Source organism: Vombatus ursinus, unplaced genomic scaffold (assembly GCF_900497805.2).
Source record: "Vombatus ursinus unplaced genomic scaffold, bare-nosed wombat genome assembly UNPS02014786.1, whole genome shotgun sequence".
Taxonomy (NCBI): domain Eukaryota; kingdom Metazoa; phylum Chordata; class Mammalia; order Diprotodontia; family Vombatidae; genus Vombatus; species Vombatus ursinus.
The window spans coordinates 3955497-3972979 of NW_020954564.1; the positions used below are offsets into that span (position 1 = coordinate 3955497).

General features: G+C 40.4%; 1 protein-coding gene across 1 annotated transcript in view; it reads left to right on the forward strand.

The window, feature by feature from the left end:
- The window catches only part of LOC114046873 (pappalysin-1-like), a 280259-nt gene that overhangs the window by 21453 nt on the left and 241323 nt on the right, over window positions 1–17483 (forward strand). The window contains exon 2 of the mRNA XM_027867456.1: window positions 16398–17466. Coding sequence (XP_027723257.1) covers window positions 16398–17466 — 1069 coding nt within the window. The remainder of the gene's footprint in view (window positions 1–16397; window positions 17467–17483) is intronic.

The window sequence follows — 17483 nt, forward strand, 5'->3', positions numbered from 1 at the left end:
AGACTTTTGGACGCCATTTGTATATGTATGTGTGTTCACACATGTGTTTATATACACACATATACATTTGCAGGTATACATTTGCATTGTCACACTTTTTATTTGTGCTGTACTAAAAAGTTTGGAGGCAGTCAGTGGCTCAATAGATAGAGCACTGGGCCTAGAGTCAGGAAGACCAGAGTTCAAATCCAGCCTCAGACACTTCGTCGCTGTGTGACCCTGAACAAGTCACTTAACCTCTAATTGCCTGACAAAATGGATTCACTGGAGAGGGAAATGGCAAACCACTCTAGTATCTTCGCCAAGAAAACCGCATTTGGGGTCATGAAGGGTTGGACGTGACTGAAATGACTGAACAACAACAATAGGTTTACAAAATGATTTCACATCCATTATCCTACTTGCTTCTTTTATTTATTTTTTTATTTTTATTTATTTATTTTTATTTATTTTGGCTAGACAATGGGGTTAAGTGACTTGCCCGAGGTTACACAGCTAGTAAGTGTTATGTGTCTGAGGCCAGATTTGAACTCTCCAGGGCCAGTGCTCTATCCACTGTGCACCTAGCTGCCCCTATCCTACTTGATCCTTACAACAGCCTAATGAGGTAGGGCAGTTATTCAGACATTTGCTTTACAGATGAAGAAATAGGTTTATAGAGTATCTTCCCTGACTATAGTGACCTACATACAACAAGAATCTTTCCCATGTGTGAATGCCCAGAGTATTTATTGCCTATACCACATGGTTTCCCTCTGCATTACATGTTGTTTGGTATTGTTCTTTGTCTTTTGTGCTAGTCTTGTCTCACCAACAGGATCATAAGTTTTTAAAAGGCAGAGTTTTCTCTCACTTCTGTATTGTGACTCCTACAGTTGTAGGCCTATAGAAGCTAAAAAAAAAATAATGACTTGAAGTAAGGCAGTAAAGGTATGGTGGACATGGATAGTCAATCAGGTAAGGCTTCCTGGAAGTAGTGAATCTTGAATCATATACTGACAAAGCATTTGTAACTCTAGAATGACTAATAAAGGTTCTGATAGAACAATAAGCAATTTCAAAATAGAAACAAACTATGGTATTATCAAATTGATGCCATTTTGTAAATCTTAAACCACATATTTAAACACAAAATACTGTTTTAACATGAAAATATTCCTGTTGGGCAATGAATAAGGCTGGTGTGAAGCAAAATATGGATTTGTGGGAGAAGTTTCAAAGGTGAATTATTTTAAATGATTCATCAAATGCAGAATAGTTACAGAAAGAGTGTTCAACTGGGAGTCAAAAGACTTGAGTTCTAGTTATGTCTTTGTCCCTCTCTGGCCTCATTTTCTTTTTTATTATTAAAGGGGTGTGGCTAGTTGGTTTCTGTTGTTTCTTCCAGCTCCAATATTCTGTGACATTCTGTGATAAGCCCTATGAAACACATTTGACCTATGTTCCATCAGCTTTGCCAACCCAGCCCTGATATTCCTGCTTCAGGAAGTCATTTCAGATTTCACTGGGGTTGCATAGCTCAGACTGACCTGCATTGCCTAATCCCATCATTATCTCCCTTTGCCATCTCTTCTCCTTGAAAGACTAACCTCTCCTCTTCAGTGTAGGCAAGTAGGAGTCAATCATAGACCCACTGGAGAGAAGAACTATTGTCTGGGGTGCACAGCCCACACTGTCTGGTCTGCATTTTTGCATAACTTGTTGTGGTCCTGGCTGCGTTGGGAAATTTACATCACTTGGCTCAATGAGGTGGGAACTGTCTTACCTTCTGCTCCAAGATTGCTTCAGTGTTTTATGCCTTCTAAATCATTACTATTATGTGCATAATAGGCACTAGGAGGAATAGAAAAAATAAAACAACAACAGAAATGTAAGACATTCTTTGTCCTATTGATGCTTACAGTCTAGTTGGGGACTTACACAGAGCTTTCTTATCTGTAAAATCAGTATATTTGATCAAATGGGGAGTTTTTAACCTAGAGAATCCTTGGACCCTGAGAGATTTCCAGGAGGTGATGATCTGTACATTTCTTTTAAAATATATAGTTTGATAACTGTATTTCAGTACAATTGGTTTCTTTTGTGATTCTATGTTATTTTATTTTTTGCGTTAAAAAAAAATGTTCTGAGACAAGAGACCATAGAATTGAAAGACAAACAAAGGGGTCTGAGACTAGAAAAAGTAAAGAATTTCTAGATTAGGTGATCTCTGAGGTTCCTTGTAGCTCTGACATTCTACATTTAAAATTCCTTTTAACTCCATCATTTTATGCTCCATTTTCTAAAGATGCTTTTAAATATTTTGTGTTCTACATTCTAACATTTTGTTTTCTATGGTCCCTCCCCTCTCTGACATTCTATATTCTATGGTCCCTCCCAGCTCTGACATTCTATGTTCTAAGCTCCCTTTTGCTTTCAATGTTCTATATTCCAAGGTCCCTTCTCTTCTCTAGCATTCAATTTATTCTCACCTACTTTTCAATTTTATCATTCTGTATTCCATGGTCTAATATTCTCTGTTCTAAAGTCCCTTTTAATTCCAACACTCTGAATCTGTAAGTTTACTAATTCACACAACAGTTAAGTGACAATGCGAAAGTCAATGTACTATTAAATGCCAGAGTAAAGTGGATGGATAAATGCTAGAGAAGTCCAGCAAAAGTAGAGATTATTAGAGTGAGAGAGAAAGGCCTTTGGGAGGAGACAAAATCTGAAGTAGGCCTTGCAATATTAGGTGGGAGAAGGGAGAGTGAAGGGGCATAACACAGCCCAGTCTCTGAGTCGGGTAGGAACATAATTGTTCAGGGGTCAGTGAAGATACTGGCTTCACTAGACTGGAGAAGGCATATAGATAGGAATCCCTCGTGTTTGCCCATTGCTTTATGTTTTATGAAATGCTTTCAAATGCATTCTCTTGTCTGAATCTCACAACCTCCCTGTAGCATAGGCAGGGCTAGTGTTTAATATACCCATTTTATGATATAAAAAACTAAGGGTCAAAGAGGGACAGATTCATGTAGCTGAAAAGAATTCTTAGATCTCATAATCTGATTAACCATCCCAATTTTTTATTGTGAATCTGTCATTTTTGTGGCATAGACTAAAATTCTAGCAGGCCAACTAATGGTTTGGGGTAACTAGGTGGCACAGTGCACACAGCACTGAGCTTGGAATCAGGAAGACTTATCTTCATGAGTTCAAATCCGACTTCAGACATTTAGCAGCTGTGTGATCCTGGGCAAGTCACTTAACACTGTTTACTTAAGTTTCTTCATGTATAAAATGAGCTGGAGAGAGAATAAGCAAACCTCTCAAGTATCTTTACCAAGAAACCCCCAAATGGGGTCATGAAGAGTCAGACATGAAACAACAACAACAACAAACAAAAACCAGTTTTATAATGTTTTCTTCTTCTGGGCTAGAAATGCCCTTGATTTACTCTGTGGGTTTGTCTGGATATGCTTTGGGAATCCCAACTTTGGACAGGCTACTTTGATGGTTGCTGTCCCTGTGTCATTCTAGAACTTCATAGGGTACCCAGAATTCCACAGAATTTCATAGGTTTAATGCTGGAAAGGACCTTAGTCCAGTTCCCTCATTTTACATGGGAGGAACTGAGGCCCAAGGTCAAATGGGTAGTGACACAGTTAGGATCTGAACCTAGGTCTTCTGAATCCAAATCCATCGTTCTTTCTACTACAACACATGGTCTGTCTCCCTTGACTGTCCTACTGGCTGTTCCACTTAATAGCTGTATTTATGGCCAGATTTTTACCCCTGCCACCAGGTAATGATGAAGTTAAAATGGACAGTGTCTGGTGTTGACTGTCTGGGGACAACACAGTTTTTGAGTAGCAAGTAGTTTCCTGGAAAGCAGCATGTGGCATATGTGTGTGTGTCTGTGTGTGTGTATGTGTGTGTCTATGTGTGTGTGTGAGAGAAAGAGAGAGAGAGAGAGAGAAAGAGAGAGAGAGAAGCTCCTGAGTCACAAAATAATCAAAATTACAAAACAGCAGAATGCTGCTTTTCAAGAGTGGCACTGGGGAGAAGTCAAAGTCGATCTTGTTTGGTCCATGGGGTGCCCAATTAGTGGGGCTAGTGAATCTCTAGAGCAAGAAAGGTTAGAATGGATTTCTTTCTTAAAAAAAAATACATGCTTTCTGAAAGGGAGCGAAATGGAAGGGTTTCTAACAGCCTCTGATAGAGTGAAGTTAAATTTGGTAAGTGGAAGCTATTCTACAAAAAGAAGAAAAATAAATAGCAACACAAGGTGGTGGTAGTGGTGGGGGGGGGGAGGGGTCCAATGTTTCTGCCTGTGTGTGAGTGAAGGGGGGAGGGAAGCAGGGATAAGAGCAGAATATAGACTGGACCTTATCAATGTAATCATTGATGTAGCCCTGTTATCAATGTAATGCTGTCATTTCTAAAACACAGATAACAACATTTGAGAGACAGAACAGGAGTGGTTCATGATCAGTATATATATATGTGTGTGTGTGTGTGTGTGTGTGTATTATATATATATAATGCTTATATATGTATCTATTTTCTTCTTTGAAAAAACATTATGTTCCTTGAGAGGATAGATTGTTTCATTCTTTATATTTGTACCTCCAGTGCATAGGTACACAGTAGGTGCTTAATAAATGTTTGTCGAATGATTCACTTGGAGTTATAGTAAACTAAAAACTCTCTGTTAAAAAAAAAGAAAACAAATCAAATATTGGGCTAAAATAATAAAAATCTAGTGTCCAGGATGAGGGAGCTGATAATTCCACTGTTCTGTGCCCTGATTAGTTTCTACTCGGAATATAATATTCAATTCCAGAATATTGTTATTGTTGTTTTTTAGTCATTTTCAGTTATGTCCAACTCTTCATGACCCCATTTGGGGTTTTCTTGGCAGTGATGCTGGAGTGGTTTGCCATTTTCTTCTCCAGCTGATTTTACAGATGAAGAAACTCAGGCAAACAGGGTTAAGCAGCTTGCCCAGTGTCACACAGCTAAATATATGAGGTCAGATTTGAACTCAGGTCCTTCTAAACCCAGGCCTGGTGCTCTATCCACTGATCCACTTAATTGCCCCAGAATATTGAGGTCATTCCTCAAATTATATCAAGGTGAAGGACAAATAGTGGAAGGCAACAGAATGGTGAAGGGACCAAAACACTTGTCAACTATAGAGATCAGTTGAAGTGACTGAGGAAATAGAAAATGGAAATAGCAAGAGAAGACTTTGGGGGACAGTGACATTCATTGTTTTCAAGGAGTTGAAAGACTATCCTGTAGAAGAGATATTTGTTCTGTTATATCCTTGAAGGCAGATCTGAAAATAATACACGGAAAGTAGACCATTTTCATCTAGGAAGAACTTGGTGACCATTGTAGTTGGCAAAAATAGATGGAACTGCTGCCTCAGGAGGTAATAAGCTCTCTATCACTGGATATCTTAATATGGAGGCCAGATGGCCACTAACCAGAAAAATTGTGGAGGGGATTTCTGCTCAGGTATGAGCAGGACTAGAGGAAGCCTAGGGAAATAATGTGCCCTGCAACTCCAAAATTCTATGGTCTAGGATTCTATTAAAAAGAAAAAAAAGGTTTGTGTTAGTGCAAAATGGTAGAAAGGATTTTAGGACTAGGAGCTATATTCAAAAGAATTTAGACCATCCTCAGGTTAAAAGAATAGCACCTTACTTTCTTAGTATTTGAATTTTTTTTCAAATTGTTTTCACATGTATTATCATTTTTGATACTTAGTTAAAACTCTTAGGGAGATATGGAAGGAGCTGTAATTCCCATCCAGTCTCAAAGAGGGCAGCTGGGTGACACAGTGGATAGAGTGTCATGCCTGAAGTCAGGTAGAGTCATTTTCCTGAGTCCAGATCTGGCCTCAGACATGTACTAGCTGTGTGACTCTGGGCAAGTCACTTAATCCTGTTTGCCTCAGTTCGTCATCTGTAAAATGAGATAGAGAAGGAAATGGCAAACCACTTCAGTATCTCTTCCAAGAATACCCCAAATGAGGTCACAAAGAGTTGGACATGACTGAAACAAGTGCACGAAAACAAGGTTCGAAGATCAAACTGTTATTAAGTGGAGAGTCAGACTAAACCCAAGACTCCTAATCTAGCATTCTTGCCCCCCATGTCATGCTGTTCTGAATCTACCTCCTAACTCAAATAGCCTGCAGATCTGAAAGGACTGTTCTAAACTTAGTTACGTGAGTACGGAAGGAGAACAGTTGCCTTTCCCTTTATCACTCCCCCGCCCTCTCACCCAGCAAAGCAGGACCATCAAAACCCAGAGGTGCCTGGTGCAATCAAAGAGCCTGTCAGTCATTGAGGTTGGCATGGGCTTAGGTAGCCCCCCCTTTTGCTTCTATCCTCATTTGAATTATTTAAGTCATGCTGTGTGAGGGAGAGAGAAGATATGGAGGAGATAGCCTGTATGTTCTCCATGAAATCCCAGTTTCCCTCCCAGTACCGAGGACAGAACTCTGCCAGCTCCTTCCACTGGATCTTCTCTCACCCTATTGCTTGGAACATGGGTATACTTAACCCAAATCTGTCTGTTTTAATTACCCTCCTCTGGACAGATAAAAGCTTTCTATAAGTTTGCTCTCCTGAGCATTCCTCTGTGGCTTCGATAACAGCGATTAAAGTATGAAAGGAAAACAAAATAAGGGGGAAAAAAGAAAAGAAAAAAAAACAGCCCTAACCTTTAGCTCCTTACTCTTGGTCCCCTGACTACTGCTTTCACTGCTGACCTAAATTCCCCTTTCTTAATTGCATTTTATCACCCTTCCTTGTATTCTTTGGGTACCTAACTTACCAGCCTGAGGGAGGGAGGATAAACCCTTTTCCCTTCTCCCACTTCAGTCCTCACAGATTTACCCTTGTTTGTGAAAGATGTGGGAACTACTAAAGCACCTCTGAAATGGGCAGATGGAGGCAGCTTGAGACAAAGGAAATGTATTGGAGTAGGAGTCCAAGGAGTTCAGATTCTGGCTCTTCTGCTTACTACCTGTGTGATCTTGTGCAGCAAGTCACTTCATTTCCCTGGGCTTCACTTTCCTCATCTTTAAGATTGAAGGAGTTGGACTAGATTTGTTGTTATTGTTCAGTGGTTTCAGTCATGTCTGACTCTTCGTGACCCCATTTGGGGTTTTCTTGGCAAAGATACTGGAGTGGTTTGCCATTCCTTCTACAGCTCATTTTACAGATGAGGAAGTTGAGGCAAACATGGTTACATGAGTTGGCCAAAGTCATATAGCTAATAAGTGACTGAGGCCAGTTTTGAACTCGAGTATTCCAGATTCCATGTTTGGTGCTCTATCCACTGTGCCACCTAACTGGACTAGGTAGCCTCTGAGTTTTGTTTTGTTTTTTTTTTTTTTTCCTGCAGCCCTAGAACTATTATCCTATGATACTGTAACCTCTAAGATCCCATCTAACTCAGTCTGTGATCCTAATGAGTCTCAAATCTCCCTATCCAGCTCTGCTTTCCTCCAACCTCACATCTCCAAATGTTTTTTTTTCAGACATCTTGAACAATATATCAGGTAGACATCTTAAACTCAACATGTCCAAAACTGAACTGATTATCTCTTTCCCTAAACTATCCCTTTTTTCAAACTTCCCCATTACTGTCTGTGACAACATCATCTTACCAGTCCCTCAGGCTCACAATTGAGATCCTATCTCTGACTTGTCACTATCTCTCACCCTCCATATCTAATATGTTACCAAGCCCTGTTGATGTCACCTTTGTAATATCTCACATATTCCCCCTTCTCTCCTTCGATACAGCCACCACCCAGGTAGCTCTCATCACCTCACATTTGGGCAATTGCAATAGCCTGCTGGTTGTTTTGCCTGCCATGTCTCCCCACTCCAGTCAATTCTCTATTCCTAAAGTGTAACCCCCCGTACTCAATAAACTCCAGTGGCTCTCTATCATTCTCCAGGTCAAATACAAAATCCTCTCTTTGGTAGTCAAAACCCTTCATAACCTACTTCTCCCCACCTTTCCAGTCTTCTTACATCTTATACTCTCCCACGTGCTCTTTGATCCAGTAACACTGGCCTTTTTGCCATTCTCTAAACAAGACATACCTGCATTTGCTTTGTCTTGGAATGTTCTCCCTCCTAATCTCCATCTCCTGGTTTCCTTGGCTTCCTTCAAATCTGATCTAATATCCCACCATGTACAGGGAGCCTTTCCCAATTTCTACTAATTCTAGTGCCTTCTTTCTGTTAATTATTTCCTTTTTACCCTGTATATAGCTTGTTTGTACTTACTTGTTTGCTTGTCTCCCCCAATAGAATGTGAGCTTCTTCAGGCCAGAGACCATCTTCTTTTCCCTTTCTTTATATCACCATAGCTTAACACAGTGCCTGGCACTTAACAAATGCTTATTGACTGACTATGAGACATTTGTTTATTCTTTTATCCATCAAACACTAAGTGTTGATTATGTTTGAGTCTCTGGTATGGGTAGAGATAGAAATGCAAAGATAAGACATAGCCTCCACACTGAAGGTGCTTACAATCTAGTAGGATGCTAACATATGGATATAGATGGACTTGTACAAATTAGAACTTGATAAATGCACAAGATGACTAGAGAGTGCTTTGTAATGAGATAGGTGAGTAATCAGTTTCCACTGGTGCCATCAGGAAACAAATTCTTCACGCACTCGATTGAGTGAAGCTGAAGAGGAAGGAGGCCATTCCAACTGTAGGAAAGTAAGCAAAGGCCTGGTAGTTGGAAATCACAGAACAATGTTTGGGGACTGTGAATAGAGTATTTGATGGGAAATGGTATGAGGTGGGTTTGCAAGCTTACTTATAGCTGGACCCTGATTTTGGACGGAATTGAATATCAGGCAAGGATGTCTGCCTTTTACTCCTAAAAAAGAAAATTGTCATCATCAGCACCACCACCATTGTTGTCATGTCCTGCATTTGGATAGCATTTGACAGTGAGCTAGACTAGACTGATAATTGCCATCCCCATTTCTTTGCCTATTCAGCTGGGATCCTTCCAACTCTGAAAAGGTCATTGACAAGAATACTTTGCATATGATATGTCCTCCCTCAATCTTTCTTAGGATCATAAACTCATAGAATGTTGGTGCTAGAAGGGACTTTAGAGAACATTTTGTTCAGACCTCTTAGTCTAGAGCTGAGAAAACTTTGTCTCAGAGAGTTGAAGTGCCTTACTTCACCACAGCAACACAGGCCTCAGTGGAAGATTCAGGTGGGCTTAGAACTCAGGTCTCCAGAGTTCCCACATAACCCTTTTCCATTATGTGATAAACATAATAGAAATGTAGTTGCAAATGTAGCAAAAGTAGTTGCCTTTCACATATTAAACTCTTAATAAATGTTTGTTGAGTTGAAATCTGTGTACAGGAAGGAAAGTTTCTGTGATCTTTCCAAGTTTACTTTGTTCTACCACCTAGAAAACATTAATGTCTTCTTTGTTGTTGTTATTTTGCTTAATTAGTATTTGGAGTAAACTTTCTCCGTTTCTCTGGGTTCTTGAGGGTCTTTTGGCTGTCCCCACTACCCTGGTTTTGAAGTTTTCCATCTTCCTACTCTACACTTCTGAGGTATCTGTATTAATGGGTAGAAAGGAACTAAAAATAGATATCCAACTCATGGGAAAACAATAAAGGCATTTCTACTTGAATACAATTTATGGGGAAAACAACATTATGGGGTGGAAAGAGGATTGGAATGAGAATCAGGAGAGCTAGTCTTTTTATTTTGAGTTAATCTTGATGTGCACATATTTAAGTTTTCAACTATTCTTGGGTCCAAGACAATAAGCCAGTAACCTCCCACACCTCTGAAATGACTTGTTTAACATTTGCCTAAGTATAGAAGAAAGGTGATTGTAGTGTAAATTCTAGTAATCTTATACTCAAATCCCAACTTTGTCATTTATTATCTTTTTGATTTTATACAAGCTACTTTCAACTCTCTGGGCCTAATTTCCCCATCTGTAAAATGAAGGAGTTGGTCTAGATCAGAGGTTTTTACCTCTTTTGATGGAACTCTTTGACAGCCTGGGGAAAACTTGAACTCCTCAGAAAAAAGTTTTTAAATCCATACAATAAAATAGAGAGGATTATAAAGAGAACTAATTGTATTGAAATATAGTTATTAAATATTTTTTTAAAAAAGAAAAAGTTTATGGATCCTGAATTAAGAATCTTTGGTCTATAGTATAATAATAATTGGCATCTTTTTTTTTTTTTTTTGGCTGGGCAATGGAGTTAAGTGTCTTGCCCAGGGTCACACAACTAGTAAGTGTCAAGTGTCTGAGGTTGGATTTGAACTCAGGTCCTGCTGACTGGCTGGAGCTCTATCCACTGTGCCACCTAGCTGCCTCTATAATAAGCATCTTAATAGCCCTTTAAGTTTATAAGCATTATCTCATTGGAACCCAACAATTGTACTATGAAGTATGGACTACAGGCATCCTTATCCCCATTTTAAAGCTCAGGAAACTGAGGCTCTAAGAAGTTACATAAATTGCCCTTGTTCACAGAACTAGTATGTAACAAAGATAGGATTTGAGCCCAAGTCTTTCCAACATTCTAGGTCAATACTCTATCCACGACCATTTGTGAGGTTCCTTTTTTCCCTAAATCCCAATATTCTATGACACGGACTCTACCACTTGCTTGAAGAGCCTGGACAAAGTCACAACCTCTCTGGGTCTCATTTTCTTTTCTGTAAAATGGAGGAATTTGAACAAATCAAGTCCAAGGTCCTATAAAATGGTAAGATTCCATTAGACTTCAGAGTTGATATGGATTTATGGTAATGATATGCAAATCACATGCAGAATTATGTGTGGCCCTCCAGCTTGGTACATCTGGATGTGGCCTCCCAGGGAAAATCCTCTGGGATTGTTCTGCCTAGGCTCATACTGGGAAGCACTACTCCCTCATCCTGATCTCCATTCCTGTTCCCCCATTCCCCATCTGTTGGAGGGTCTCTCTGTATGCCCCAGAGTGCATAGTTTGTTTGAAGCACTGTTAGGTGTGAAACAGGAGAAGAAAAAAGTAGCTTTAGCTATTGAAGAATACACATGGCAATATGAATTTTTGGGAGGAACAGACTTTACAGAGAAATAAACAAATTCCATAACCCTGGCCCTGAACTTCCCAGTTTGCATTCTCCTGTCTCCTTTCCCAGGTAAATATTTCCCGGAGAATTTCTGGGAACATTGTCTCAAACCTCTCTTGTCTTCTAATATGTTTTTGTTTTGCCTCCTCCCTCCCCCGCCCCTTGGTTCCTAGGAACCCTACTCTTTTGCCTGTCTCCTCTACTTCTAAGTCTATTCCTCGCCTTTTTCTTTCGCTTTGTCTCTTGGGTTCTTGCTCTCTTCCCCTTTTCTGTCTTTGCTTTGAACAGAGGCACAGTCAGAGCAAAAGCTGGTCTCAGAAAGGTTCTGAACTGAGGGCACCCTACAGATGTATAAACATTTTACCTTCCTAACCCTGGGATCTCCCTTCCAAAGGCAACAGGAAAGGGGGGGAACTAAGAGACCCAGCAAAATAAAAGAGGGGTTGGGGGGATGGCCTGTTTCAAAATTTTCAATTTTCCCATTAGAGGTGACTTTCCTTCTCCTTTGAGTGGGTGGGGGGGGGATGGGGAGAGGAGAAGGAGGGGTCAGGGCTGGGAGGTGGGAAAGAAAATACAATGAGCCCTCTGGTAACCTTTGCTCTTGTTGATACTAGACAAGACCACACTGTTAATGAGTGATCGTTAGCAGATGGCTGTTGAGTAACTTGGTTAGAATCAGAAGTGAGGGCTGAGACCCTGGGAGGTGTGAGGGAGGGAGGAGGCCTTAATATTTTGTCTCCTAATGCCGACTAAGGTGACAAAGATTTATGATTTCCAAGTGGGCTCCTTTGGTGGGAGTTTGTGGAGGTTTTCATGTTTTTGGCAAACTGACTCATGGGCGGTAATATGGGTGCCATATTTTTCTTATGTTCTTGTGTATTTCATTCTCTTCCCACTTACTTTTCTTGCTACAAATCCCAGACTATCAAGCCCAAGAGCATAGATAGAGTCAGTATCTTTTGATTTCCTGTGTCCTTTCAGTTCTAGTTCTAGAGATATGAATGAGCACCCTTCATCTCACTGTTCCTTTCTTTCCTGTCTACCAACTCCTTTAACAATCTCTATACTCTTTGTCTTTCTGATAGTTTCTCCTTCTGCTGGCTCCTTCCTCACCTCCTACTGAAATACTCAGGTCTCTCGTGTCCTTAAGAAAAACAGTACACCTTGCCACCCTCTCAAGATGTCATCTCAAGATCTTCCCCAGTAATAGTCCAAGGTGGCAACTTGCATTTCCTCATTTTCTACTTGCTCTTCAATTCCCTGCAATGTGCTTTCCAATCCTTACCTCTCTACAAGATCACCAATCACCTCTTTTTTTTTAATTTTTTAATTTTTTTTTTGCTGAGGCAATCAGGGTTAGGTGACTTGCCCAGGGTCACACAGCTAGTAAGTGTCAAGTGTCTGAGGCCGGATTTGAACTCAAGTCCTCCTGACTCCAAGGCCAGAGCTCTATCTACTGCACCACCTAGCTGCCCCCGACCAATCACCTCTTAACTCCATTGCCCTTTTTTTCATTTTTCATCCTCTTTGACTTTTTTTTTTTTTAATATTAGACTTTGCTGGACATCTCCTCCTTCTGGATACTTTCCCCTCCCTTGTGCCATTGTGTTCTCCTGGTTTTTCTCCTACCTGTTAGACTATTTCTCCATCTCTTGAAAGGTTTCAACTTTTTCCTCTCTTCCTCTAAATGTCAATCCAAAGCTCATACCTCCTGAGCTGGAAGGCATCAGAAGCTATCTAGTCCAGCCCCTTTATTTTAAATTTGAGGAAACTGAGGCCCAGTTAAATGACTTGACCAATGTCGTACAAGTAGTTATATTGTCTCCATCAAGGGAAATTCTATCCTCAGATCTCTTCTCTCTCATCACTCTTTTCGGGTGACTCACATACATGCATGTGGGGCGGCTAAGTGGTGCAATGGGTAGAGTGTCAGGCTTGGAGTCAGGAAGACTCATCTTCCAGAGTTCAAATCTGGCCTAAGACACTTACTAGCTGGATGACCCTGGATAAGTCACTTAACCCTGTTTGACTCAGTTTCCTCAATTGTAAAATGAGCTGGAGAAGGAAATGGCAAAGCACTCCAGTATCTTTGCCAAGAAGACTCCAAATGGGGTCATGAAGAGTCAGACACTACTGAAAACAACAGAATAACAAAACATGCATATAGGTAGGCAGGTAGAACGGGGTTTCATGTTTGGGATTTCACTGGTATAATGAACTCCTTTGAAGAAGTTCATTTTAATATTGCAAATGTCAAATGCTTTGCAGCTTATAGTCTTTAATTTTTTGGAGGCAAGACTTGAACCTAGGTTTTCCTTATTCTCAGGCTAGCTCCCTTTCTACTTCACCATGCTGCTTTTTGTGCACCCCCACACTTCCCCCCCCCGACACACAAAAAAGGCATCATAGTATAGGGAACAACTCTGGAACTAAGACCAATGTGTGTATGTTGTGTGTGTGTGTGTGTGTGTGTGGTGTATATGTACACATAGGCAGCATTCATGAATGTATACAGCCCTTAGCTCGCCTGAAATGCAGGTCCACAGCTATACTAGCTTACAGGATATTTACATCTGATATCCTATTGGCATTTCATACTTAAATTGCCCAAAACTGAATCCATCATCTTCTTCCTCTCACCTCCCTCTTCTCTCCTGTTGATGTTGCCAATATCCTCCCAATACCCACCCCCAAAACTCAAACCTCTGATTCTTCCTGGCTTCCAGTGTCCAGTTAGTTTTCAAATCATGTCAATTTTGCCTTGGCAGTTTCTTTTGACTATCCATCTCATTTTTTCCATTCACATAGCCACTAGCTTAGTTCAGTTCCTTATTAATTCTCCCTTGGATTATTGAAATAGCTTCCAAATACTTTCCCCCATTCCCAGTTTCTTCCCCATTCTCAAACTCATCCTTCACACAGCTGTCAAATTAATCTTCCTGGTGATCAGTCTGACCATATCACTCCTCTTTTCAAAACCTTTGGAAGGCTTTCCCTTCCCTGTGTGACAAAATACCCTCTTTAGACCAGCATTTAAGGTTTCCATGATCCAGCCACCCTTTCACCCTTATTTCACACTCTTCACTTCTATGCCATCTAATTTTCTAACCAGATTAGGCAAGTAGGTATTCCCAGGTCATGTCCTATAATCTCCCTCCTCTATACATTGCATAGGCCATCTCTTCCTTGCTTGAAATGCACTTTCCCTGCTTCTCTGATACATGAAATGACTTTACTTACTGCAAGATACAGGTGAAGTGACATTTCTTCCATAAAATTTTCTGAGATGCCACCAGATGAAAGCAATCATTCTCTTCTCCTTTCTTATAGTGCTTTGCCTGGTCTGTCCTTTGTCTTTATCATATTTTACTGTATCTCATACATGTTTGTTGACATGCTGTGTGGCCCCTGTCATGTTATCTGCTCACTGAGAGTAGAAATTATGTCTTTTTTCACCTTTGTAACCCCAGGAGCTTGTACATACAGTAGTTGAAATGTAACCAGCATTTGCTGAATTATATTGATTGTGAATATAGAGTAAGAAAAAAAGATATGATTATGAGAATGATTTATTCATCAGTTAACATTTCTTAAATACCCATTATGTGCAGTATATTTTCCTAGGTCAGGTTAAGATGACCAATGGAACATAGTTCCTACCTTCAAGTAATTTTGAGTCTAAAAGGAGATTTAAGGTATTTATTGGGATAAATATGATGCAAATTAGGATAGGATTGGTGTACAAAATGAGCATAAAATGCCTTGAGATTAGCTTAGTGAATTGGGCTTAGAGATCTAATGGAGATTGGTCAGCAAGAAGTTGCCAGATTGAGACATTCTCTGACATAAAGAGAAAGAATAGCTATGTTCATACTTAGTGCAAGACCCTAAGTTCAATGTCTGAATAAAGACTGTGAGGACATTCTCAATTTATTATGCTGGACATTCTCCATGAGCATCCTATTAGCGCTAATGGAAAATGTGCAGCTTAAGTTATGATGGCAGAAATCAATCTTGAGCCTGAAGTAGAAATTGTCTAAAAGGGTATATTGCATTCATTTTTATCTCCCTCTCTTCCCTTTCTCTTTCTGGCTCATCTGTTATTGTCCAGTGACCATTCTATATTCTGTATTTCACAGAGACCTCAGATTTCAGAATTTCAAGGCACCTTAAGGGTCACCCAGTCTAGTTATTATTGTTGTTGTTCATCCTTCCTTTTGGAAGAGGACCAATGACATCATGACTGTGATGTCTTGAGTTGCTAGTGAATTGGATTTAAGTGAGGCAGAGCTGGGCAAAGTCTTCTAGTGGTATCAAACTCAAATAGAAATGCCTCCCTGTTGGCTGCCTATTGACTTAGAAAACCACAAAATAACATTATCTATGTTGTGTTGTATTTTTATTTACTTCATTAAACGTTTCCTAATTACATTTTAATTTAGTCCTCTGCACTCTAGTACTGGGAATTTTGCCTGCCACAAGCTTGATGTCTTGTCTGGTCCGGTTCCTACTTGAAGCATCTATATAGAAGGGATTGGACTGGATGATCTCTGAAGTCCTTTCCAACTCTGAGATTCTAAAACTAAAATATTCTTTTAAATAGAGAACCTTATAGATCTGTTCCTTCATCCCCTTACAGTTTATTAAGTGTTTTGTTCTGCAATTTTTATGTACCTATAGAATACTATGTATTACAGCTACCTGTATTTGTCGTATCACCGTGTTAGACTGTAAGCTCTATGAAGGAAGCAATTTTATCTTATTTAAACTTTATTTTACCATACCTAGCATAGTCTTCTACATTCAGTATGCTGAACCTATGAAAGTATGAATGCATAAATGTCAGTTCAAGACAAGGCATATATCTTCATAAAGACAGACAGGGTAGTTAGGGCAGGGATGAACAAAAGAATAGATCTAGAGATAAAATCAGCAAAGCCATTTTCTGAGGTTTCCTCTGGAAGATCAACAGTGAAGTAGAACCTTCACTACCCTATGGATAAAATTGATACAGATACAAAGAATGACTTTCCTTTATAGTGAATGTCACAGCTTGCCTGGCCTCTGGCCAGGAAATAAGAGTCATATCTAGTTTGCACGTCTGGAGCACTTGACCCCCAATTCTCCTGTCTAGCTATTGCAGCGGCTTAATTGCTAAGATAGATTTTCATAAGTTGGGAAGGGATGGGGAAACAATTTTGTGTTTTGTTATGTTTATTCATTCATATTTCTTTCTTGGGGACACATAGGACTGTATGACAAATGTTCTTACACCTCTCGTGACCGAGGATGGGCCGTGGGGATTCACACCATCAGTGACCAGGGCAGTAGAGATCCCCGTTACTTCTTCTCCATGAAGACGGACCGGGCTCGGAAGGTGACTACCATCAACGCTCATCGAAGCTACCTCCCTAATCAATGGATGCACCTTGCTGCCACATATGATGGACGATTGATGAAGCTCTATGTGAATGGTGCCCAGGTTGCAATGGGTAGTGAGCAAGTGGGTGGAATCTTTAGCCCTTTGACCCAGAAGTGTAAAGTGCTCATGCTTGGTGGGAATGCACTAAATCATAATTATCGGGGTTACATCGAGCATTTCAGTCTTTGGAAGACAGCTCGATCTCAAAAAGAGATTATATTGGATATGGGGCAGGCAAATCACGGACTAGGCACTGGACTACCTCAGCTTCTTATTCAAGAGAGTTTAGAGAACATGAAAAGCATGTGGTCTTCTATGAAAGATGGAAGCAGCCCCAAAGTTGAATTCAGCTACCACCATGGTTTACTGCTTGATACTAGTCTGGAGCCCCCCTTGTGTGGGCAGACCCTCTGTGACAATATAGAAGTGATTGCCAGTTACAACCAGCTCCCTAGTTTCCGCCGCCCCAAACTGGTACGTTACCGAGTGGTGAACATTTATGATGACAACCATGAGAATCCAACAGTCAGTCAACAGCAGATTGAATTCCAGCACCAGCAACTGACAGAGGCCTTTGACCGCTATAACATCACATGGCAGCTGGAAGTGCTGGAAGTTAAGAATTCATCCCTGCGCCATCGTCTTATCCTAGCCAACTGTGATATCAGCAAGATTGGAGATGAGAACTGTGACCCTGAGTGCAATCACACTCTGACAGGTTATGACGGTGGCGACTGTAGGCACCTCCGACATTCAGCATTCAGCAAGAAGAAGCAGAATGGCATATGTGACATGGATTGTAACTATGAAAGATACAACTTTGATGGTGGAGAGTGCTGCAACCCCGAGATTACTGATGTCACCAAGACATGCTTTGACCCAGACTCTCCATACAGGTAGGCATCTTTTTAAG